This window comes from Bufo gargarizans, chromosome 10, assembly GCF_014858855.1.
Source record: "Bufo gargarizans isolate SCDJY-AF-19 chromosome 10, ASM1485885v1, whole genome shotgun sequence".
Lineage (NCBI taxonomy): Eukaryota > Metazoa > Chordata > Amphibia > Anura > Bufonidae > Bufo > Bufo gargarizans.
The window spans coordinates 22,959,505-22,985,937 of NC_058089.1; the positions used below are offsets into that span (position 1 = coordinate 22,959,505).

A 26,433-nucleotide genomic window follows, 5' to 3' on the forward strand; every position below is an offset into this window, starting at 1 on the left:
TTAACCACTCTTGTCTTCTTGCTGACATGGCTCCCCAGCCTCCATGATTACTTCCATAAGCTTTGTAAAGTCTCCCTCAGTTAGACTTATGCCAGAGTCTTTAGGAGACGAACAGGGAGATCCATTATGTTCTTTGGTTCCTCCTTCACAGCTTATATCGGGCTGCCCGTGAGAGAATCTGGAAGCCGGCCTTTGCAAATTTGGGGAGTTTATAGGAGAAAATGAAAAGATAGGGCGTGATGTCTTGTGCCCTGGGGTGTGTAGACCATCAGGTGAAGCCAAGGACTGGTTTTCATGGAGTAATGCAGATAAGCGTTGGGCTCGTAGTAACCTTTGGGGCATCAGTATAGGACTCTGCACATTTTGGTCAGTTGTTTTCAGTGAAGAAGTACTTTTAAGACTATCTAAAATGGCTTCCTCTTGTTCCTCCATGCTTCCTAGTGGCCACACAAAACACTCTTTAGACCCAGGAGATAAACTGGATGCCTCGTCTCCACTTTCATTAGATGCCCCCACCTTCTTGCTTCGTGTGTGATAAAGGTTTGGAGTTCCATGGGCAGGAAAACGAGGACAGTATGCAGGCCCTCCATTAAGTGGCGTTTGAGGAGCGCTATAAAATCCTGGCCTCTCATACAAAGGGGTAGACATAAAAACATTTAGATCGCGTAGGGCTTCTCCACTCCTGTTTCCCATGTCTCGGTGGTTAAAATGTCCTGGCGGAATACCACTCCTCCTTCTCATCAACAAGCTCAGTCTAGAGTTGGAACGCGGAGGAATTGGAGAATGCACTCCCAGTAGACGTCCAAGTGGTCCAATTAATGGAGTAGAATGGTTGGCCTCTTCATTTTCATTTATCTGCTCAAGTGGAAGAAACTCCAGATCCTCTTTTTGCAAACTGTAAGGGGAAGATGGATTAATAACACTTTAATTGTAAATATTGTAATTCATCATAAGATATGAGTGTTGGTGCTGTTTTATTTCTAAGATGTTGCGGTTCTTCTGTTTTGGGCCTCAAGTGTCTGTTATACAATAAAGTGAAACGTCTTTGAGACGACCAACCAAAATTGCAATAAAAAATGTTCTTTTAGAAGGGTGGTCCTCTCCAATAAGATGACTATTATATGCATATAGACTTGAAAATCTGATCTAGATAAACAGGTGGTCTTCTCAAAAAGGTAGTCTTTTGGGGAGGTTTTAGTGTATGTATGTAACAGCAAGAACCAAAAGATTGGGGTAGGAAATTAATATAAACAATGTATTAAAGGGAGTCTGTCACCACATTTTAGCATGTTAGACCCATCAAATAGGGTTATGTGATCCACCCAGAACATAAAAACGGTACCTTTGTTGTAGAAAACTGACTTTTCTTTTTGCTGAAAATGAACTTATAAGATTATGTTCTGAGCCCTCTCAAGTGCCCAGGGCGGTCTCTCAATCCTCGGAGCCCCAGGCAGCACCTCCTCAACGGCTCATAACCCCGCCCTCCGTGCGCCTCTGCCCGCCCGTTTACTCCCCTCCCCTGTCCTTTTCCACTGTGGCTGTGCGGTCCAAATCGTAGCGGGCGCATGCGCAATGCGATGCCCGCTCCTGGCAGGGCATCGCAATACCTACTGCGCATGCGCCCGCTACGATTTGGACCGCACAGCCACAGTGGAAAAGGACAGGGGAGGGGAGTAAATGGGCGGGCAGAGGCGCACGGAGGGCGGGGTTATGAGCCGTTTAGGAGGTGCTGCCTGGGGCTCCGAGGATTGAGAGACCGCCCTGGGCACTTGAGAGGGCTCTGAACATAATCTGTACTGTCATAGGTACGGGTGGTGCAGAGGTCGTAGTTGCATTTGTGCCCAGGTGCATAAAAGGGTCTTGAAAGGCCTTCTGCTTCATAAGAAGACACAATCATTATACATATATATGATAGTAGGGCAGGGCACTGCTACAGTTTTGGTTCCAAGGCCTGAAGCTTCAAGTTATGCCTCTGTGTGGTGGAGACTATTTGGTAGGCCACCAGGAAGCAGATGCATTCCTTCCAGCTTGGTCACTAGGGAATATTGAAGGACATCTACTATGCCTTTTGGGTGACCTGAGATTGAAAATATAAGTATACATGGCCGAGAGCAACATTGTAGACATGGTCGAAGTTGCAACATTTGTGCAACTTTATAATTCCCTAATGTCTGTCCTAAACCTAATTAACATAGGTAACTAAGCCCACTTTTCAAAACTGGAGTGAGTGGCATAAAAATTACAAAAATTTAAAAAAATTTCCACAAGTAAGCCCAAAGAGTTGCAAAAGCCCTGTTTTTCAACTTTTTGACACCAGAATTCTCGAATGCAGTTCTTGATAAATCCTCCTTTCTGAGCATCTCAGTCAAAGGGGTTATCCATGAAAAGGTATTGATTACCTATCTTCGGTATAGGTCATCAATATCAGATCTATGGGGGTCCGACAATTGGGACCCCCGCTGATCAGCCGGGCGCTCCATGGCCAGTGATGTGATGTCACCATACATCGGTCACATGGCCTAGTTGTGTTCAAGTCAATGGGGCTGAACTGCAATACCAAGCACGGCCACTATACAATGTAGGGTGCGCTGCTGGGAGGCTTCTTGAAACAGCTGATCGGCAGTGGTTTCCTGACTCAGAACCCCACCAATGTGATAATGATGACCTATCCTGAGGATAGGTCCTCAGTATTATTTCCAGGATAACCCCTTTAAGGCCTCATTCCCCTTTAAGGAATGGACACGGTATTTTCTTTCCGTGTCCATTCCGTTTATTTTGTGGACTGTATACAGAACCATTCATTTCAATGGGTCCACAAAAAAAATGTAAGTTACTCCATGTGCATTCCATATCCGTTCCATTAAAAAAAAAAAAACATGTCCTATTATTGTCCGCATTACGGACAAGGATAGGACTGCTCTTTTAGGGGCCAGCTGTTCCGTTCCGCAAAATACGGAATGCACACGGACGTCATCTGTATTTTTTGCGGACTGCAAAATACATACGGTCGTGTGCATGAGGCTTAAGATGTAGGAGGCCTCTGATGGAGTGTGCATAAGTATTTAAAAAAAATTACCAAACCCCAGCCAAATTATTTAGTTTTTCATTCTTGTGGGGCTTCTTCTTTACCTTATATCAAAGGCAGAACCCATAAAAGATGGTCTCCGAGTCTCTACTGTAGAGGCAGTGTACGGAGGCTGAGGATCTGAGTCATTCCAATAGATATCTTTTTCCAGTGGAGGAAGATTTTGGTGCATTTCATCCACTCCTAGAAGAGACACCTGGTGGAGGAGACAATGACAATATTGTCACATTGTATTTTGCATGTCCTCCAAACATTCATAGGGTAACTCTCCTGTGCCATAGGATACAAGTTCACCTATTGTTGAATACTATTTACTATATACAAAAAAAAAACTTTCCCAGGCCTTCCCTGTTGATCGCCTATCCTTAGGATAAGTCATCAATACCAGATAAGCGGGGTTCGGCTTCCTACATCTCTGCCGATCAGCTGTTTTGATGAGCTGTACCGAGCTGAGTAGTGCTGGTGCCTGATTCCACCACCGCAGCTTGTGAAATAGCTGATCGGCACCAATCTGAGATTGATTACCTTTCCTAAGGATAGGTCATTGATAGGCAAGTCCTCGAAACCCCCATTAAGGGTCCATTCACACTTCTGCAAAGTGGGTCCGCATCCGTTCCATTATAATGATGCCCCCTGGTGTTTAATCTGTATAATAACGTGCACATCCGCCTACTGAGCTGGATGAGCATGGTTGTACCTTCAACTCCCACCAGCCGTATCTACTGTTTGAATTTGTCACAGCTGCAAGGAGTGAGGTGCAGCAGAAAGGACACCCCCCCTGAAAAAGCACACACTCTCTGAGCTGTGATAGGGAGAGAGCTGCAACAGAAAATACACCTTCCCCCCACCATTGAGTTGTGAAAGGGAAAGAACTGCAGAAGAAGAACAGCAGAAAGGACATGCATCCTTAGCTCTGATAGGGAGAGAGATAAAGCAGAAAGGACACCCCCCAGTGAAGGACACACCCCTGAGCCGTAATACCGAGAGAGCTGAAGCAGAAAGGACATGTGCCCTGATCTGTGATAGGGAGAGAGCTGAAGCAGAAGCGCCACACACTCTGATCTGTGATAGGGAGTGAGCTGAAGCAGAAAGGGCATATCCCTGATCTGTGATAGGGAGTGAGCTGAAGCAGAAGGGCCACACACCCTGAGCTGTGATAGGGAGTGAGCTAAAGCAGAAAGAGCATATCCCTGATCTGTGATAGGGAGTGAGCTGAAACAGAAAGGGCATATCCCTGATCTGTGATAGGGAGTGAGCTGAAGCAGAAAGGGCATATCCCTGATCTGTGATAGGGAGTGAGCTGAAGCAGAAGCGCCACACACTCTGATCTGTGATAGGGAGAGAGCTGCAGCAGAAAGAGCATATCCCTGATCTGTGATAGGGAGTGAGCTGAAGCAGAAAGGGCATATCCCTGATCTGTGATAGGGAGTGAGCTGAAGCAGAAAGGGCATATCCCTGATCTGTGATAGGGAGAGAGCTGAAGCAGAAGGGCCACACACCCTGAGCTGTGATAGGGAGTGAGCTGAAGCAGAAAGCGCATATCCCTGATCTGTGATAGGGAGAGAGCTGAAGCAGAAGGGCCACACACCCTGAGCTGTGATAGGGAGTGAAAGGGCATATCCCTGATCTGTGATATGGAGAGTTTGGAAGCAGAAAGGACGCCTCTGGAGCTGTGATAGGGAGAGAGCTGAAGCAGAAAGGACACGTCCCCTGTGAGGTATAGGGCTGGTTCTAGCTTTATGTTTGATTCTCATGTGTTACGTTAATCATGGCATTACCCTAATTTAACCGTTGTTCTAACTTTACCTGAAAGTTTCTGTCAATTAACCAATTGGTGTCAAAGTCATCATCATCTTGTCCAAAGGGGTTAATTAACTGCTCGGCCACCTGGAACATACACAAGGCTGTTCATAGTCATGTCATTTCTATGAACGTTTATCTATGTGTGGATGTAGTGCAACCTACCGCAGACTTACCTTTAACCACCCAGCATAGAAAAAGAACTGTAAGAGGGTAAACACTGGGACATAGAGGTCCAGATCATGTCCTCGGTATCCCTTCTGAGGGTCCAGAAACTGGCGGCCAATGAGGCAAGCCAGAAAAAAGCTGTACACGGCCACGGTGACCACCTGAGGAAGAAAAACCAAGCACCACATGAGTATGGAATACTGGATTTAAAGGGATTGTAAAGGATTTTTTTTTTTTAAAGATGGCTGCTTTCGTGCAGAAATACTGCCATACCTTTCCATGTGTTGGGCATTATTTATTTATTTAATCACTTTATTAAATCCTTCAACTCATTACATAAAACTCAATTATTACAGAATAGAAAGAAAAAATAATAATATTAAAACACGCTCATCATTGTTCATCATACAGAATCTACAAACTTGTGGACATTTCTAATATAAATGATTAAAGGGGTTGTCCCATAAAAAATATTCTACAGTTTTCAAACCGGCTCCTGGGTCTGAATACTTTTGTAATTGCATGTAATTAAAAATTTTGCATAGCCACTGAGTTAGTCACTAAAATCTATCTGTATAGCGCCACCTGCTGTTTTTTTTTCTTATTTCTTTGTCCTGCTCACTGAGAAGGTCGCACATGCTCAGTTTCATCCTTTAACTGCCTTCCTGAGCTGTGATAGGGAGAGCATGGACACGCCCCCTGAGCTGTGATAGGGAGAGCATGGACACGCCCCCTGAGCTGCAGCAGAAGAGACACTCCCCTTGAGCGGTCAGCTTGATAAAAATCTAGCAGAGCAATGAATGGAGACATTCCCAAAAATGAAAAATAAAAGGAACCATAAAAAAGTTCATATCATAGGTATCCCGTACTATTTGGCCCCTTTCACACAGGCGAGAATACCGCGCGGGTGCGATGCGTGAGGTGAACGCATTGCACCCGCACTGAATCCGGACCCATCATTTCTATGGGGCTGTGCACATGAGCGATGATTTTCACGCATCACTTGTGCGTTGCGTGAAAATCGCAGCAGGTTCTATATTCTGCGTTTTTCACGCAACGCAGGCCCCATAGAAGCGAAACGGGGCGGCGTGAAAATTGCAAGCATCCGCAAGCAAGTGCGAATGCGGTGCGATTTTCATGCATAGTTGCTAGGAGACGATCGGGATGTGGACCCGATCTTTATTATTTTCCCTTATAACATAGTTATAAGGGAAAATGATAGCATTCTTAATACAGAATGCTATGTAAATTAGGGATGGAGGGGTTAAAAAAATTAAAATTAAATTAAACTCACCTCATCCACTTGTTCGCGCAGCCCGGCTTGTCATGTGATGGACCATGTGATGAGCACAGTGACGTCACCACAGGTCCTTTTCCTCCCAGGTCCCCAGAGAAGAAGAAAGAAGACAAGCCAGGCTGCGCAAACAAGTGGATGAGGTGAGTTTAATTATTTATTTTTATTTTTTAACCCCTCCATTCCTAATTTACTTAGCATTCTGTATTAAGAATGCTATTATTTTCCCTTATAACCATGTTATAAGGGAAAATAATAAAAATCTACACAACACCTAACCCAAACCCGAACTTTTGTGAAGAAGTCCGGGTTCTGATCTGGGTACCAAACATGCCGATTTTTCTCATTAAAATGCTTTGCACTCGTGCGTAAAAATCGCGCATTTTCCCGCAACGCACCCGCATCTTGTCCGGCCCTCACACGCGACGCCCGTGTGAAAGAGGCCTTAAAATATAAAAAATTTAATCCCGTACGGAAAATGGCAAAGCAGAAAAAAAGTCAAAATGGCCGATTCGTAGTTTTTGTGTCACTTTTCCACCCACAAAAAAAAATCATAAAAAGTGATCAAAAAGTTGTACATGCCCCAAAATGGTGTCACTGAAAAGTACAGATCGCCCCACAAAAAACGAGTCTTCACATAGCTCCGTATACATGAATACAAAAAAGTTATAGGGGTGAAAATATGGAGAATAAAAGAAAAATTTTTTTTTCAAGCTTTTAATTTTCATATTTTTTTTGGTATAAAAATGCAACAACAAATATATATATGTGCTATTGCGGGATTTGTACTGACCTGGAGAATAAATGTACCTGATCAGTTTTATGATATAGGTAACGCTGTAAAAACAAAACCCCAAAAAACTGTTCTGGAATTGTCTTCTAAAATCTATAATTTTTTTCCCCGCTTCCCATCGCATTGCTTGCAACCGTCAATAGTGCCATTAGAAAGGGCATCTTGTCCTGCAAAAAACAAGCCCTCATACATGTGAACAGAAAAATAAAAAAAATATGGCTTTGGGAGGGCTGGGAGTATAAAAAACTAAAAAACAGATAATCGCACGTCATGAAAATGTTAAATAATTCCTTTAGTTCTAAAAGGCTATTAACAAAATGTTACCCCTTATCTTTCGTTGCACTCCCCACAGGACATAACTGAATATATTTATGTAGATTGTAAGCCCTCACGGGCAGGGCCCTCTCTCCTTCTGTACCAGTTTGTAACTCGTCTTGTCTATGATTAGTGCTATTGTCTGTTATGTATGTGCACCGCTTATCACATGTACAGCGCTATGGAATGAATGGCGCTTTAATAATAAATAATAATAATAATATTCAAACTGTATCCTGTTCACTGTGCCATGATGCAAACCCAATGACAAACATTATTTAAAAAAATGCCCTGTTAATTTCAGTCCTTCTCCATACCAAACTCTAATATTTTTTATTTCCACTAATTTAATCTCTTTAACCCCTTGAGTCCTGTAGGATTTTTTAGTTTTTTTTGCGTTTTTGAAGCCAGCCCCCCCCCCCCCCCTTCCCGTCTTCCGGAGTCATAACTTTTTTTAATGTTCCGTTCACATAGCCGTATGAGGGTATGTCTTTTGCTGGACAAGTTGTACTTTCTAATGGCACCACTTAATATTACATACAATGTAGTGGGAAGCTGCAAAAAAATTCCAAAAGGGGTTTAATTGGGAAAAAAAAAATGCAATTCCAACCATAGTTCTATGGGTTTTGTCTCTACGGCCCTCCCTACGTGGTGCAACTGACCTGTTGTCTTCATGCTCTGGGTCAGCACGATTACAGCAATACCACATTTATATAGTTTTTGTTGTGTTTAATAATGAAAAAAAAAAAACGTGAAAAAGAAATAGTTTATTATTTTCATCACCATATTCTGACTTTTCTATAGTTACGTCAGGAGCTGTGTGGAGGCTCATTTTTTACAGGATGATCTCTAGTTTTTATTGATACCATTTTAGAGTGTGTCACTTTTGATCACATTTAATAAAAAAAAAAAATTGGGGTAAGTGAAGCGATGAAAAAACGGCGAATCAGCAATTGTGATATTTTTTTTTCGTTATCCCATTCGCTGTATGAGATAAATATTTTTGGGAAAGCGGCCATGCCAATGATGTTTATGTTTTTTATTGTTAATTTATTTTCATTTTAATTCTGGGGAAAGGGGCAGATTTAAATTTATTTTTATTTTATATTTTTTAAGGCTTTTTTTTTTTTACTTTCTTTTTCACTTTTTCTTAGCCTTCCCCAGAAGGCTAGAATATGCAATCTTCTGATCACTTTTAGCTTACATCGTACTTCAATAGAACTACAAAGTGAGCCCCATTTTCTGTTTTCCTGTGGAGCTGTGCCACCTGCAGGCCTCCATAGAAACGACAGCTCTTCAGAGAGACCCAGCACATTAGAGTGAAGAAACAGCTCCCCCAATCGCCACATGGGGGAGCCTTTCTTCGCCTGGAAGCACATGCTCCCTGGTTTACAGCCTTTAGATGCCATGGTCACATTTGACCACAGCATCTAAAGAGTCAGATATCCGCGATTGGCATTATTGCCGGTTGCTGACATTAGCTTTGTGTCTCTGCTACTAGAAACAGCAGAGACACAGGGGCTCTGGCGCCCGCTGCGCTCGTGAGTGGGTGCCATATATAAAACCCCTCCTTCCTCCATGCATGTATGGCAATGGGACTCAAGGGGTTAATGTCCGATAGGGGCTGATCCAACCTCTGTACATATCTCCAGAACAGGGCCTCATCTCATGGCCACTGTGACTGGAGAGGTGGCCAGGCATGTGCAGCGCTCTCCATTGAGTTCTATGAGAATTCAAAAAAAATAGCCAAGAAGGTGTGAAGAATTATTTTTTGGTAAATGAGGCGCCTTGTGACCCACCTTGTCTCGGATGCATGGGATTAATGAGAGGCTGATAAGAAATAACACAATGTTGCAGAATAAAGACTGATGTAACAGAAAGATAATAGTGTAGGCACCTGAGTATAGACCAGAGGAATGCTGATCCAGTCATATCCGAACAGCCTCCCGCATTGTGTACGCAGAGAGTTCAGCTCCTGAGAAAGGGAGAAGGCGACAGTGCTGGATTAGTCCACGTAAGGTTGTCTAACAATATCAGTGAAGAGCAACGTGATTCATAGGTGCAAATGTCATGAACAGGTTAAAGGGATTGTCCAGCATTTGCTAAGTGACGGCCTATCCTTGCTGCTCGACGGGGGTCCAACACCCCGAAACCCCGCCGATCAGCTGTTCGGGTGTAGCTCATTAAGTCAACGTTGGAACTGCACAGCCCTGTCAACCTTGTAGGTTCTACAACGCTGCTCCCACTGAAGCCATCGCTTAGTAAAGGCTGGAAAACCCCTTTAAATTGTGTAGAATTGGATATGTTAGAATTTTTAGGTGTTTGTGGAGGGAGTTTTTACTGTTGTATCACTTGAAGTATGTTATACTTTACTAGAAAATGTTTTGGGGTCACTGCAGTAGGGCTTTAGTAGGGACGTTTTAGTGTGTTGTCTAGGGCTGTAGTTGTGTGCTGGGGAGAATGGGCCCCAACCATCATGACTGACAGGAGCCAGGGCGGTGGTGCTGATGTTTTGTGACCTCCCATCACCCATGTGGGCTGAGACTGGTATTTAGGGTATGGCGGGGCTCGTTTCCCATCAAGGTTTGTCTTAGAGCCTGCCTGACCTGGAGAAATCTGTGGTTGGGGGACATTCAGATGATTGGAGCTAGATCCAACTGAGCGTGGGGAAGAGTAACTGCTGGTAAAAGAGGAGAGAATATTTAAAAAAAGAAAAACTGCTACAAGAGGACATAGTTTTAAATTAGAGGGGCAAAGGTTTAAAAGTAATATCAGGAAGTATTACTTTACTGAGAGAGTAGTGGATGCATGGAATAGCCTTCCTGCAGAAGTGGTAGCTGCAAATACAGTGGAGGAGTTTAAGCATGCATGGGATAGGCATAAGGCCATCCTTCATATAAGATAGGGCCAGGGGCTATCCATAGTATTCAGTATATTGGGCAGACTAGATGGGCCAAATGGTTCTTATCTGCCGACACATTCTATGTTTCTAGAACAAGTGCCCCGGGGGTTTTCCTTTATGGAGCTGTCATTTTGTAATGTGATTGTCTTACTTTTATTGCTCCTATTTCCCATTCTGGGCTGTGGTCACATGACCATGTCCATGCAGCTCTTATTTCCTATGTGTTAAGTCCATGGGCGGGGCAGTGATAGGGGAGTGTCTAAATAACTAGCTGGTGGGAGGAGCTATAAACTAGCTGAGTGTTGTTATGGGAAGTCATAGGGGAGTGTCTATATAACTAGCTGGGTGGGAGGAGCTATAAACTAGCTGGGCGTAGTTATGGGAAGTCATAGGGGAGTGTCTATATAACTAGCTGGGTGGGAGGAGCTATAAACTAGATGGATGTTAGGGGCAGTGATAGGGGAGTGTCTATATAACTAACTGGGTGGTAGGAGCTATAAACTAGCTGGGCGTTGTTATGGGAAGTGATAGGAGAGTGTCTATGTAACTAGCTGTTGGGAGGAGCTATAAACTAACTGGGTGTTGTTAGGGGCAGTGATAGGGGAGTGTCTATATAACTGGCTGGGTGGGAGGAGCTATAAACTAGCTGGGCGTAGTTATGGGAAGTCATAGGGGAGTGTCTATATAGCTAGCTGGTGGAAGGGGCTATAAACTAGCTGGGCGTTGTTAGGGGCAGTGATAGGGTAGTGTCTATGTAACTAGCTGGTGGGAGGAGCTACAGACTAGCTGGATGTTGTTAGGGGCAGTGATGGGGGTGTGTCTATGTAACTAGCTGGTGGGAGAAGCTATAGACTAGCTGGGTGTTGTTAGGGGCAGTGATAGGGGTGTGTCTATGTAACTATCTGGTGGGAGGAGCTAGAAAACTAGCTGGGCATTGTTGGGGGCGGTGCTGGAGCTGTGGCAGTGAAAGGAGAAGTGCATCATGTGTTTGGTTGGAAGCAACAATAGGAAGTGCTAAATCCAGAGGGATTGTTTTACATGGTGAAAATGGATCAGGAGAGCCCAAATTGAAAAAACAAATCACAGGAAATATGTAGATGAGACAAAAATCTACATGGGCATATCTGTTAAAAACAATAGTAATCCTGGAAAACCCCTTTAAGCTGAACTGCGTTATTGCCTTGTGCCTGGACATTAAAAGTTATTTAAAGCAAGAACGGTGCTGTGCATCCTTCCTCTGCCTGGTCCCTTTAGCTAACCTGCAGCAACTGGGCCTTACACAGTCACAAACATATGTGTATCCCTCAAATGTCCTAAATCTAGCAGAAACTCTGTCCCTGGAGTAACCTCCCCCTAGCTACTGAGTCCTGAATGATTCCAAGAGGCAAGGGGACCGGATAGACTTGGGATGTAGTGTGCCTTTTTACTAGTTAGACTTTTAAAGGGGTTGTCCCATGAAAAATATTCTACAGTTTTCAAACCAGCACCTTGATCTGAATTATTTTGTAATTGGATGTAATTAAAAATTAGCATAGCCACTGAGTTATTTAATAAAATGTATCTGTATAGCGCCATCTGCTGTTTGTTATTTTGTCTTATTTCTTTGACCTGCTCACTGAGATGGCCGCACATGCTCAGTTTCATCCTTCAACTGCCTCCTGAGCTGTGATAGGGAGAGCATGGACATGCCCCCTGAGTTGTGATAGGGAGAGCATGGACACGCCCCCTGAGTTCTGATAGGGAGAGCAGAGACACGCCCCCTGAGCTGTAATAGGGAGAGCTGAGACACGCCCCCTGAGCTGCAGCAGAAAAGACACTCCCCTTGAGCTGTCAGCTTGATATAAATCTAGCAGAGCAATGAATGGGGAGATCTCTGGATCCATGCGAGGTACAGGGCTGGTTCTAGCTTTGTTAGAAAGAGATTGTCATGTACTATATGATGTCTGATTTTCATTTTTTACGTTAGTCATGGAATAACCCCTTTAATATCTTGGAGGTGATATTACTACAGTAACTAGCAGGTGCTAGTATCAATAGCAGAGAGGCACAGTCAACCTGCTAGTGATGCTGCCATCTACGTGAAGAACAGCAGTGTGGTGGTGTGAAGGCCAATATGGGACAACTGAGATGGCCTTTTGGTATTAAGATGATGGCTTGAAGCTGACACTCCTGTAGATGTCCATATTTAATAAATTAAACCTTTTGACTGTTGCAGCGCATGTTATAAAGAGTGATATTGAACTATCGTATATATTGAAGCGTACAGTATATGGCATGTGAAATTCATTCTCATTGAAGGGACAATATATTTTTCTTCACACTAAAAACTAAAAATTCCCAGTTTCTTGTCATGCTATGCATCATTCACCCACTTACTTTGAGGATGAGCGTCAACACCACGCTGTCCCGTATCCGTCCCTCTGTCCTGGCGGTGACCGCTAGGTTAGCAAACCAAACACACGGAATCCAGAACTTGTTGTGAGGAGACGAAATAGCCTCATATTTTAGATGTTCGGCTGGTGTCATGAAGCCTGCGTTGATCAAAAAGGAAAATAAGACAATCGTACCTGTTTACAGTCCACTGGTGCCTTATGGGGTATTCCGGTAATTTAAAGTTATCTTCTATCCTATGGATAGGGGGTTAATTCGGATTACTTGAATACCCCCTTTAAAGAGGACCTGTCCCCTCTCCTGACATGTCTGTTTTTGGAACTACATACATTCCTCTTGTAATAACAGTTCTGGAGCATCTATTCTTATGACTCCATGTTGTGCCATTCCTTTATTATTCCTGCTAGAAGCTATGAATGAATTACTAGCAGTCTGCAGTGAAGGATTAGATGGGTGTTACCATTTGGGAGTGTGTTTCTGCAGAGTCTGACACTGGCAGCAGTGATTGGATAGTGGCAGATTCTGCCGGGACACCCCCACCCCAACTGGTAACACCCATCTGGACCTTCACTGCACACTGCTAATAATTCATTCATAGCGTCTAGCAGGAATAATATAGGAATGGCAAAAGATCGAGTCATAAGAACAGATTCTCCAGAATTTCTATTACATGGAGAATGCGAGTGGTTATACAGACATGTCGGGAGAGGGGACAGGTCCTCTTTAAAGGGGTTGTCTCTCTTCAGCAAACGGCATTTATCATGTAGAGAAAGTTAATACAAGGCACTTACTACTGTATTGTGATTGTCCATATTGCTTCCTTTGCTGGTTTAATAAATTTTTCTATCACATACACGGCTCGTTTCCAGGGGTTATGGCCACTGCTGCCGCGCAGATACGAGGTGGCCAGGACAGAAGCTGCTGCACATGTGTGAGTGTGCACGCTCCCGGCCACCAGAGAGGCTGGAGCTTTTATCTATAGTGTACAAGCATGACCACTGCTGCTAGATTGCAGGGTGGTCATAACAACGGGAAACGAACATTAGTAAGTGGTCGACACAAAGAGGAGCTGGTCACCGCTGCAGCCTGTAATTGCCTGCAGCAGTCAAGTGTCCCCCTGTCGATGGATCTCAGAGCGGCAGGGAGAGGAAGAGTGTTAGAGACCAAACCCAGCGGCGGAGACCAGGTAAGTATAATCTCCACCATGGGTCCGCCACTCTGGAAGGACCGTCTTAGGGCTCATGCACATGAACGTATTTTCTTTCTGCTTCTGTATGCGGAACCATTCACTTTAATGGGGCTGTAGAAAATACGTAAGTTAGTCCGTGTGTATTCCGTTTGTCTGCATGGCCGTTCCGCAAAAAAGTATTGCATGTCCTATTATTGTCCGCAAATCACTGTCCGAGGCACCATTCAAGTCAATGGGTCCGCAAAAAATACGGAACGCACACGGAACACATCCGTATGTCATCTGTATTGTGCGGATCCATATGCTATGCCCAGCCCATATTGCTCATGTGTTTGGTAATTAATAAGTTACTGTTTCCGTTTCCGATCCGCAATTTTTTTAAATCAAATACGGAAACCATACGGATATGTTTTGTGCAATAACGGAACGGAAGAGGACTTAAATCAGAGAGAAAAAAAAACTCAGATACGGAACAACGGATCAGTGAAAAACAGACCGCAAAATTATGGTTGTGTGCATGAGCCCTTATTCTTGGATAACCCCTTTAAGTCCTTCAGATCATTAGTGAACCCCTGGATCGCCAAATTTTCTAACCTTCCAAGGCCTCATGCACACAACAGTATTTTTTTGCGGTCCGCAAAAAGGGGTTCCGTTGTTCCGTGTCCGTTTTTGTTTCCGTGTGTCTTCCTTTATTTTTGGAGGATCTCCAGACATGAAGGAAAGTAAAAAAAAATCAAGTTTGCCTTGCAAATGATAGGAAAAAAACGGACGCGGACGACAATCTTGTGTGCCTCCGTGTTTTTTCACGGACCCATTGACTTGAATGGGTCCGCGAACCGTTGTCCGTGAAAAAAATAGGACAGGTCCTATTTTTTTCACGGACTGGAAACACGGATCACGGACGCGGATGACAAACGGTGCATTAGCCGAGTTTTCCACGGACCCATTGAAAGTCAATGGGTCCGCAGAAAATCACGGAAAACGGAACAACGGACACGGGACACAACAACGATCGTGTGCATGAGGCCTAACATCTATGTATCTCCCCCTTAGGAAAGTCCTGGCTCCTAGAAAATGGATTATCTGGGGATGTCCTGATCAGTAGTCATGTACGGGTACGTATCCACTTTGTGGTCCACATCTGCAAAATACGGATGCGGTCTGTGTGTATCCTGCACGGGGCGGACTGGGAACTTAAAGTGGCCCTAGAAAAAAAAAATACTAAAAGTGGCCCCGTTTTGTAGTTTGGTCCAAATTGATGTAAGGCAGGGCCAGCGATACCATATTGTGGCACATTATACCGCCCCAACAGAGCCAAATCACAAAATCCTGCCAGCAGCACAAAATACATCCCCGAAAACTTACACTGGCCGGCCGTGAGGAGAACTCAGGTGGCCCCCTGGGCATCAGCCCACCGGGAAATTTCCTTGCAAAGTCTATGGCCAGTCCGCCCCTGATCCCACACTTTTTGGCTCCATTCACACATCCGCAATTCCGTTCCGCATTTCCGTTCCCGAAAAAAATAGAACATGTCCTATTCTTGTTCGCAATTGTGGACAAGAATATGCATATTCTATTAGTGCTGGCAATGTGCAGTCCGCAAAATGCGGAACGCACATTGCCGGTGTCCATGTTTTGCGGATCCGCGGATCTGCAAAACACACACGGATGTGTGAATGAACCCTTTAGAGGAAGCCATTGAAAAAATACCTATTCTTGACTTCAAAACGGACAAGAATAGGACATGTTCTACACGTTTCGGCTCGGCAGCACAGATGTGGACAGCACACGGATGACGCATTTTTTTGTGCTTCCCATAGAAATGAACGGGTCTGTGTCCGATCTGCAAATTAAAAAAGCGTATCGGATGCGGAAAACAAAGTTGTTACTAGAGTGTTTGTATTTGCCGGCATTTCAATGTGGTCTACATCCCGATTGTTTCCTGACGGATGGACACAATCAGTTGGGAGACACTTTGAAGTCGGGGGGATTATTGGGATATTCCACCAGGCCCTTATTTTCTCCATGTATGTTGATGACGGAGGTTTCAGAAACCAATGAAACTGTGTATGAGACAGATGCAGGCTGAAGTTCACCGTACTTTCGGTTGTCGTATATCCGGCACTGTACTTACCGGCATTCACGACATGCTGCAGAGTCGGGAATCTCTTGTAGACGGCAGTACTAACTGAGCGTAGGATAAGAACTCCAGAAATACTGGCGTAGCGCATAAGTGTTCGCCGTATCATCCTCCCTCGTTCATCTGTGCCGTGCACATTGCTGGACACCAAGCACATGAGGCGATCCAACCAGGGTATGCTCTCGTACTGGGCCCACCAACGGGAGACCACCAAAGTCACATAGAAACCTAACGGAAAGTGAAGACCTGAACTTAAAATGAAGCACAATCTACAGTACGTGGTGCATAAGACATTCCTCACTGATGATACTTTAGTAATAGAGTTTGTAAGGGCGGCTTTTCCGCTTTGGAGAATTTCTGCTTGTTTTAGGGCTCATGCACACGACCTTATGATTTTTTCGTCTGCAAAACGCTGATCCGTAAAATACAGATGACGCCTCTATGAAGGACATGTTCCACCCCTTTGTGGAACGGACATATGGATGCGGATATTTGGATCATTTGGGTGCTTTCTGCATCCATATGTCGGTTCTGCAAAAGATAGAACATGTCCAATACTAGTAAAAAAAAAAACGGACGCAACACGGATGTCACATAGGGGCTCCATCTGTATTTTGCGGATCAGTGTTTTTCAGACTGCGAAATACATTTGGTTGTGTGCATGAGGCCTAAAAAGGCTCTTCTGTTGATTTCAGGGTGTCCGACCACTAGGTCTCCTACAATAGTCAGGAGGGGACCTCAGTGACTTCTATGGGAGAGTTTTCTAGGTCTGCTCTGTGCCCTGTGCAGAGGTCGTTGTACAAGGAAAGAATAGATAAGCTGTGACAATCACCTATTGTGAATGGTGGATCTATGTCTTATCTATACACAGAGGTGATATCATTACAGGCAAGATTAGAATGACAGATAAGCAGATAACTGCAGGAAAGTGATCTGTACAGACCAAGAAGTGGTGCCTATTATTAGGTGCCAGTACGAAGGATCCATTGGGCATCACTGCAGCACCACAGCCACCGCCATCTATGTGCTGACTGGGAAGGGTTCCAGGGGTCAAAGCCTACTGATCAAGCATTCATTGCCTATCCGAATGATAGATATCAGCTGTTAAAGGGAACCTGTCATCTCCCTATATCCAACTATGCAAAATACTGACAAAATGGTAGCGCTAAATTATTAGAAATTAAAGCCAGTGGCAGACCCAGCACGTCCATGAATTAAATGGAATGCCAGGTAATGCCGCATTGCCTCTTGAACAAGGCTGGTTTTTAAAACAACCCCTTTAATGTATGCAAAAAGTTAAGGAGGACCTGCCATCTCTCCTGCCATGTCTGTTTTAGTAACTACTTAGATTCCCTTGTAATGTGACAATTCTGGAGCATCTATTCTTATGACTCTATGCTGTGCCATTCCTTCTATACGTTATGAATGAATTGCTATCAGTTTGCAGTGAAGGTCCAGCTGGATGTTACCCGTTGTGGGTGTGTCCCTCTGCAGTTTTACACTGGTAACACCCATCTGGATCTCTATTGCAAACTGCTAGCAATTCATTCATAACTTCTAGCAGGAATAATAAAGGAATGGCACAACATAGAGTCATAAGAATAGAAGCTCCAGAATTGTTATTACATGGGGAATGCAGGTAGTTACTAAAACAGACATGCAGGGCCGGCGCTACCATAAGGCAGACCAAGCGGCTGCCTTAGGGCGCGCCCTGCGCAGGGCGGAAGAACGGAAGAATGAATGTATGCCGTTTTTTTTTTTAGCACTTGCTTGTGCTGCAGCGCCGCCGCCGTCAGTGAACCTGCCCGCCCCCAGCCTGCGTGTGCCGGCCGGAAGCCGTGGCACTCATCGTAGTCAGGGCAACAGTACACAACACAGTCACCTGCAGAGGGGGCGTGACTGGTGTGAGAGTGGCACGGCGGCGGCGGGTAGCGCAGGTACCATAGGCGAGGCTCGAGCTGACTGTGTCTGAGTCAGACAGACACAGGCAGCTGCGCCCGCCAGTAAGATGAGAGCAGATGATTCAGATCAGAGTCAGATGCACACTGGCACTCTGGCAGCCAGCAGCAGCAGGAGACGTGGTCAGGACAGGACAGGTCAGGACTTGTTAGGGTAGGCGTAGGTCCGAATTGAATTTTGAATGCTATTTTATAATAATTAATATCAGATCATTTGTTTTAAAATTAATTCAAAATGATGAGATGAGCGCCCATGAGCGAAAAGTGCTAGGCTAGTGCACACACTGACTAGCGCCAGAGCAGAGGCGCTCAGGCTTAGCATGGCATCAATGATGTGTTTAATAAAATTAATTACAAAACAATCATTAATATTGGGGAGGGGGGGTCACACCCCCCCCCCCCCTAATATTAATTATTGTTGTTTTGTAATTAATTTTTTTAAACACATCATTGATGCCACGCTAAGCCTGAGCGCCTCTGCTCTTGCGCTAGTTTGTGTGACCGTGACATGATGGAGGGAGGGCAGGGGGGACAATGTAAATGTCTGTACTCTGAGTATGTCACTGTATGTGACATGGGAATGGGGCCAGGCCGCCAGGAAGGGTCGGCCGGGGGCTGGGGGGGGGAATGATGTTCCATGGGGGGGGGGGTAAAATGTGACACAATAGGGGGTAATGATGTGATCATGGCAGGGGGGGGGATTAAGTGCCATGGGGGGGGGGGAGAAATGTGACACAATAGCCTATTGTGTGTCACATTTCTCCCCCCATGGCACATCATTCCCACCCCTCCCGCCCGGTCGGCCCTGGCCCCATCCATGATCACATCATTACCCCCCCTTGTCAATAGGGGGTAATGATGTGATCATGGATGGGGCCAGGGCCGTCCGGGCGGGGGGTAATGATGTGATCATGGATGGGGCGGGGGGGGCGCCAAAATGTAGCTTCGCTTGTGTTGGCAAAAATCCTTGCACCGGCCCTGCAGACATGGCAGGAGAGGTGAGAGGTCCTCTTTAAGGCCGAAATACTGGATCCACTCCAGCTTTGTCCTACTAACCTCACAAGGTATGTATATATAACAGTACATTTATTTCTTAATGAAACCAAGGCATTAAATATACAAAAACAGCCCGGACCTGTAAATATTCCTTCTTGCAGGACGGCATTGTTGAAAGTAGCTAAGAACTTTTAATCTGATTATAAACTTGCTTAAACCTCTCCCTTGTGTGGGCAGCAGAGTGTACCGGGAGCCATACTTCACTTTTCTAATGACTATTGCATGTCTGATCGGTATAATGCAGGCAATAGTAGACTTAAAGGGAGTCTGTCATCAGCATTTCACTTTTTTAACCCTTCCCATAGCTCCCTAGCATGCTTACAGTTAATAAAAACGTTACCTCTGGCATCAATCCTGGACTTCTAAAACCATCAATAAATATCTTTATAACATATGCAAATGAGGGCTCGCAAGTGCCCAGGGGCGGCGTTACCCTCGTAGGTGCCCTGCTAGCTCAGCCTTTTCATTGCTTCCCCCCGCCCCTTCCTACCCTCCGCCCGCCCATCCTTTCCCTCTGACCGCCTATCTACCAACTTGTTATTCCGCCGAGATCACAGTAACTATTGCGCATACGCCGGCTAACGACACGAAAACACAACAAAGGAGGCGGTCCATCGGCACATGCGCATTAATTACTGTGATGCCGTACAAGGAATGGGCATCGCAGTGCCAAAGGAATGAGTGCGCAGGCCCGGGATCTCGGCGGAATAACAAGTTGGTAGATAGGCGGTCAGAGGGAAAGGATAGGCGGGCGGAGGGTAGGAAGGGGCGGGGGGAAGCAATGAAAAGGCTGAGCTAGCAGGGCACCTACGAGGGTAACGCCGCCCCTGGGCACTTGCGAGCCCTCATTTGCATATGTTATAAAGATATTTATTGATGGTTTTAGAAGTCCAGGATTGATGCCAGAGGTAACGTTTTTATTAACTGTAAGCATGCTAGGGAGCTATGGGAAGGGTTAAAAAAGTGAAATGCAGGTGACAGACTCCCTTTAAGAAGGAGATCAAAATGTATGGAAAAGCAAAAATTGTGGGGAATCTGAAACGATAATCTGATTACAGTGAACACAGGGATTAGCTGTAATCTTGCCTAGCTAAATGTAATGAGGGGTCTTGTTAACAGTCCATATATGTAACGGGCATCTTAGGCTACTTTCACACTAGCGTTTCTATTTTCCGGTGTTCAGATCCGTCATAGGGTCTCAATGCCGGAAAAAAAAAGCTTTAGTTTTGTCCCTATTCATTGTCAATGGGGACAAAACGCAATTGAACAGAACGGAATGCTCCAAAATGCTTTCCATTTGGTTGCGTTCTTATACCGGAGAGCAAACCGCAGCAAGCTGCAGTTTTCTTTCCGTCATGACCCACAATGCAAGTCAATGGGGATGAATCCGTTTAACTCTGACACAATCTGACACAATAGAAAAGGGATCCGTCCCCCATTGACTTTCAATGGAGTTCATGACGGATCCGTCATTGGTATGTTAAAGATAATACAACCGGATCCGTTCAGATGGTTGTATTATCCGTAACGGAAGCGTTTTTGCTGAACCCTGCCGGATCCAGCAAAAACGCTAGTGTGAAAGTAGCCTTATTGCCCCCGTCTGTGCCCCCAGATCAGCACCAGTTTGTCCTCTAGCTGAAGAGCTAAGTAATCTACAGCATAGACATAGAGAAGCCGCAGTCATGCGATGTCCTCCTCCATCTCAACCTGCTTTATTAATCATTATACCGTAACTATTAAATTATAGATTCAAAGGCTACAGACACCATTGGGGCATTTTTTATTATTGTGTTTTACTAATTTTGGGCTAAAAATCATTTTCTCAATTGGTCTTTATTAAAAATTTTCAACTCTATTTTCTCTAGAGCTTTCATTGTCAGTGTATCTCCAGACGATGACCCTCAGGGAATCCCCCAGGGAGCTGCTCTGACGGTTCTACCTGTAGCCCCTGCCTGTACTTTCCTGACGTCTCATACACTCGTTATAACTAAACTCTCATCAGTTTGAATGTATCTATAATAAGTCTTCATGAGCTGTCAAAGTTCAGAGATGAGGGCTACAGATCAAGCCATCAGTGCAGCTCCCTGACGGATTCACTGTGAAACAGAGAGCCATTGCATTGAAATTGAAATCTGTCGATGAAATACTGTTGACAATTCTTAATAAAGACTAACCGAAAAAACGATTTTTAGCCCAAAATGAGCACAATGCAATAATAAAAAAAAACTGTCCTCAAAGGTGTCCATGGCCTTTAAAGATAGAGGTGTAGCTGTAGGTGCTACAATGGTAGCAGTTGCATCTGGCACCAGCCTTAAGGTTTATAATCTACAGCGCAATGATAAGAAATGGGATTGTACAAAGATAGATGAAACCCCTTAAATATCATTACATACAGTGGGAGAGGAGGTCAGCTTGGGTATAGCATTTGCACCACAGCCCAGCACATCCAAATTATGTCTGGGTGGCAAAACTGTAAATACCGTTGCATACCTCCCAAGTTTTAAAAAGCCCAAAGCAAATATTTTGACACTAAGCAACGCCTTTAAAGAGGTTGTCTCATCATGGACAATGGGGGCAAATCGCTAGGATATGCCCCCATTGTCTTATAGGTGTGGGTCCCACCGCTGGGACCCGCACCTATATTGAGAACGGAGCCCCCTTAAGGTGGTGGCTGGAGGACTCCAGTCTAGCCACCACCAAGCTGGCTCCCCATAGTGCGGCCCCCACTCCCATTCATTTCTATGGAGCCGAGGGAAATAGCCGAGCCCCAGAGAAAATAAATGGAGGGCGGCTGCACATGCGCAGTGCGCCCTCCTTCACTTGCGGGCCTCCGCTCCGTTCTCGATATAGGTGCGGGTCCCAGCAGTGGGACCCACACCTATAAGACAATGGGGGCATATATATCGAGAACGGAGCCCCGCAAGTGAAGAAGGGCACACCGCGCATGCGCAGCCGCCCTCTATTCATTTTCTATGGGGCCGGCAAAAATAGCTGAGCTGGCTCGGCTATTTCCCTTGACCCCATAGAAATAAATGGGAGTGGGGGCCGCTTGGTGGTGGCTGGACCGGAGTCCTCCAGCCACCACCTTAAGTGGGCTCCGTTCTCCATATAGGTGCAGGTTTAACTCCTATTCTCGGAAGTCCCCTTTAACTCCTATAGTGCCTATCTATACATTACCAATCCCATCCCCTTCACAATAGAATGCTCGTTTTGACCCCCCCACACACACTGTAGTGATGCCCCTCAGTGTCCCCGCACACAGCAGAAAGCCCCCTCAGTGCCCCCTCACAATAATGCCGCTTCGCTGCACCCCTTACAATAGCATAGCTTGTACCGTAAAAAAATAAAAAATAAAACAATAATAATAATAATACTCCCCTGGCCCCGTTCCCCCGGCGAAAGGATACGTCATACTCCCCCCAGCAGCAGGTGCAATGACATGACATTCTTGCACCTGATCATAATTCCCTGGTCTGGGCGCTATCTTATTCAGCCCAGCCAGAGTGATGACGTCACTTCATGGCTTCTGCTGTGGGGGAGAGCAGTGGCCAGGCGAATGGTTGAGCAGGGAGCGGACGGCTTCCTGCTTTACCCAGGGCCGGTGCTACCATAAGGCAGACCAAGCGGCCGCCTTAGGGCGCACCCTGGGGGAGGGCGGAAAAATGTGACATGGAGGGGGAGAAATGTGACATGGGGGTCTGATGGCTGACATTAGGGGCTGATGGCTGGGGGATGATGTCTGACATGGAGTTCTGATCTGAGGTCTGATTAACATTGGGGGTCTGATTGGGGCTGTGAGCTGAGGTCTGATTAACATTGGGGGTCTGATTGCTGATCTGACCTGAGGTGTAATGGAAAATATATTTTTCTTATTATCCTCCTCTAAAACCTAGGTGTGTCTTAGAGGGCAAAAAATATGGTACTTAAAAACCAGCCATTGTCTGAAGCCAAGAGAAGATACCTGGACCACAGAGAGGAGAAGCGTGGGGGGGGGGGGGGGTGCCAAAATGTAGCTTCGCTTGTGTTGGCAAAAATCCTTGCACCGGCCCTGGCTTTACCATTGCACTCAACTGCCTCTGTATCCTCAACTTGCAGAGACAGTTGAAAAAGGGACATAACTGAGCCCTTCCGGGACTGCGGGACAGTTGCCGAAAACCGTGACTGTCCTTACGGATTGGGGACGTTGCATTTTATATTATATCCTATATAAAGTCCCATGAGCCTTACCTAGGACAAATGACACCGGAATCAGCTCTGCATAGTTGTCGCAGTACAATGCCAGCTTCTCAAAGTAAGTTCTCTGCTGCTGGTTAAGAAAGAGCCTGTAGGACAGAAGGAGGTAAGTGACCGGCTGGTGACCAGTGTTCTAGAAACGGCTCATTAATCGGCATAGGGGAACAAACAAGCGTTCAAAGAAGCAGCAACATCTAAAATATTATAAATGTGAGCTAAACAAATGACCAGGGCTTGTCACCTGAGAACCTTACAGCAAGACTAACCTCCTGGAAATATTGGATAGTAATAAAATATAAAGAATGGGTGTGTCCCTTTAAATGCATGCCAACTGTGCCATGTTGTATAGCCTTAGGTTCCATCAGCTTTCTGGACCTGTCTGTTTTAGCGCATACGTGTATTCCTCGTGGAACATATGTTCTGTGTTGTGTCATTCCTCTGTTATTCCTCCTGGAAATGTCAGAATAAATCGACAAGTGGGCTTTTCCATCACCCTTTTCAATAGGGTGTGCCCCTACACAGTCGATTACTGAGAAATGTATGTACTACGTATGTGGCAGGAGAGCTAACAGTCCCCCCTTAAGTTGTAATATGGGACCACCCTTCCAATAATGCCGAAAATCATCTTCCACGCCCGCATACGGACATAAACAGTAGTGGTGACCTCAATGGCTGAGTCACTGGCTGGAGTTTGGAAATTGCATAGTTTAGAATAGATTGCTCATGTGTTGTTTTCTGTGTTACTCATCTCCATTTATGAAGAATTAAAGGTCACAGATGTAAAAATGTGATCTGACTCCAAAAATAATAATTTTCAATCGTTTGCAATGATGGGTGTTACCAGTTGGGAGTGTGTCCCTACACAGTCGCAGCACTGATTGGTTAGTGTCAGACTGCTCAGGGACACCCCCCCCCCCCCAACTGGTAACACCCAGGTGGATCTTCATTGCAAACTGCTGTCAATTTATCCATAACGTCTAGCAGGAATAATAAAGGAATGGCACAACATAGTCATAAGAATAGATGCCCCAGAATTGTTATTACATGGGGGATGCAAGTAGTTGCTAAAACACACATGTCAGGAGAGGGGACAGGTTATTTTTAAGAAGTGCTGTAACTAGGTAAGGAGCTGTCGACCCCTTGCTGTTCCCATTTATGTGACACCCTGTACTATACCGACCTATGAAGTTGTCATCCAAGTTATGAGTCCTATTAAGTGTTGCATTATCTTTCAGTTACACTTGCAGCCACTGAAACCCTTTATAGTACAGTATTATACAGTAGTAATAGGTTTTTGTGGCCATCATTCTCGCTTTCCCATTTATAACATGGAGATAACTACGTGATCTTGTTCATGGACATATAAAACAAAACCCACAGAGCAGAAGCCTCTAAATTACTCAGGATTCATAGCTGGCGCTGGCATACAAAGTCCATCCTAACAAACAGAACTAATAGTTATATAAAGTATTTTTTTGGACTATAAGACTCACTTTTTTAGAAAATAAAATAAAAGATTTCCTAAAAAGTGCCTGCATCTTATAGTCCGCAGTCAGGGTGCACCAGCAACACAACCTCCCCGATTGCTTCTCATCTTTGACATTGGAGGCATATCGCTAGAATATGCCACCAATGCCAGATACAGTAGGTACGGGTTCTACTTCTGGGACCTGCACCTGTCTCCAGAAAGGGGCCCCCAAACTGAGTGGACAACAGCCATGCATGCTGAAAATAGCTGGGGGGTGGCTGGCATAGACGTGAATAGAGCAGTGGTCACCCTTGCGCTCTTTGTATTAATGTCTATGGGACTTCCGAGAATAGCCGCGTACACTTGGGTATTTTCGGAACCAACATGGAAATGAATGGAGAGTACACATATGTGCAGTTCTTCTTCACTTTCGGGGGCCCATTCTGTGAACAGGTGCCAGTCCCACAGGTGGGACCTAAACCTTTGTGACATTGGTGACATATCCTAGTGATATACCACCAATGTCTACAACCCCTTTAATGATCCAGCAGAGCGCTCATACAGCTTTTTGCGGGATCAATGAGAGAGGTGTGCGTCTGTACACTTCTCTCTCTCCCTGCCCGACATCGATCTGCGTGCTCAGTGCAGGCAGGAGGCTGAGCCATCATGGAAAGGACTCTGAGAAACACCTCCCTCCTCATGCTCCTCAGGCAGCAGGGAAATATATGAAAGCTCTGAAATTAGTCACATGTAACATCTAGACGAGTACCTGTAGGTGATGCTGATGATGAAGTAGAAGCCAACAAAGATAAGGAACTCCTGGTAGAGCAATTTGTAGATACTTCCTCGCCATCGGAGAAGCAACCTGGAGAAGGTGCCAAGCTTGGCATCTGCCACGCGATTACTATATGTGACCGTCATGTATACAGATGCTCCTACATCTTGTGTGGATAAGAAATGCATATAACATAGATAATATGTTCTGATACATACAATTTTTATTTTTATTAAAGTGGTTTTCCAGGCTCCTGATATTGATGAGCTCTCCTCAGTATAGGTCATTAATGTCCAATGGGTGACGGTCCAACCTCCGGTGCAGAACTGGCTCTTGAATAGAACAGGAAGCACAGCTCTGTTCAAAGTGTAGTGGCCATTCTGGGTTACTGCAGCTCATTGAAATGAATAGAAGCTGAGCTGCAATAACCCGGCTCAGCCACTACACTTTGGAACGGCGCTGTACTTCCTGTTCCATTCTAAATCCTAGTTCCAGCATCGGAGGCTGCAGGAAGCCACTGATCAAGGAGGTGCAGGGTGTCTGACCATCATGGATCAGATATTAATGACCTATCCCGAGGGGTGTAAAAAAGATAATGCACAATATTTCATTTTGAATGACTTTTAGATGCAGACCTAAAGGTGGCAATACACATTGCAATTAGGTTGGCCAAACCCGGCAACTGCGGTGGGACTAGCTGACCATTTAGGCTGGTTTCACACGGGCGTTGCCGGAAAAGGTGCGGGTGCGGTGCGGGAACATGCACGATTTTTCCACGTGAGTGCAAAACATTGTAATGCGTTTTGCACGCGTGTGAGAAAAATCGGCATGTTTGGTACCCAAACCCGAACTTCTTCACAGAAGTT

General features: G+C 45.2%; 1 protein-coding gene across 1 annotated transcript; it reads right to left on the reverse strand.

Annotated features, from left to right (window-relative positions):
• Window positions 1–25,713, reverse strand: BEST1 (bestrophin 1). The gene is made up of 9 exons (XM_044270752.1): window positions 25,562–25,713; window positions 23,319–23,413; window positions 16,072–16,305; window positions 12,734–12,888; window positions 9,353–9,430; window positions 5,062–5,214; window positions 4,892–4,972; window positions 3,130–3,281; window positions 1–895 (listed from the first exon to the last, which is right to left on the reverse strand). The coding sequence occupies exons 1-9, from the start codon at window positions 25,711–25,713 to the stop codon at window positions 1–3; spliced, it is 1,995 nt and encodes a 664-aa protein (XP_044126687.1).
• Between the last annotated feature and the right edge of the window lie 720 nt (window positions 25,714–26,433).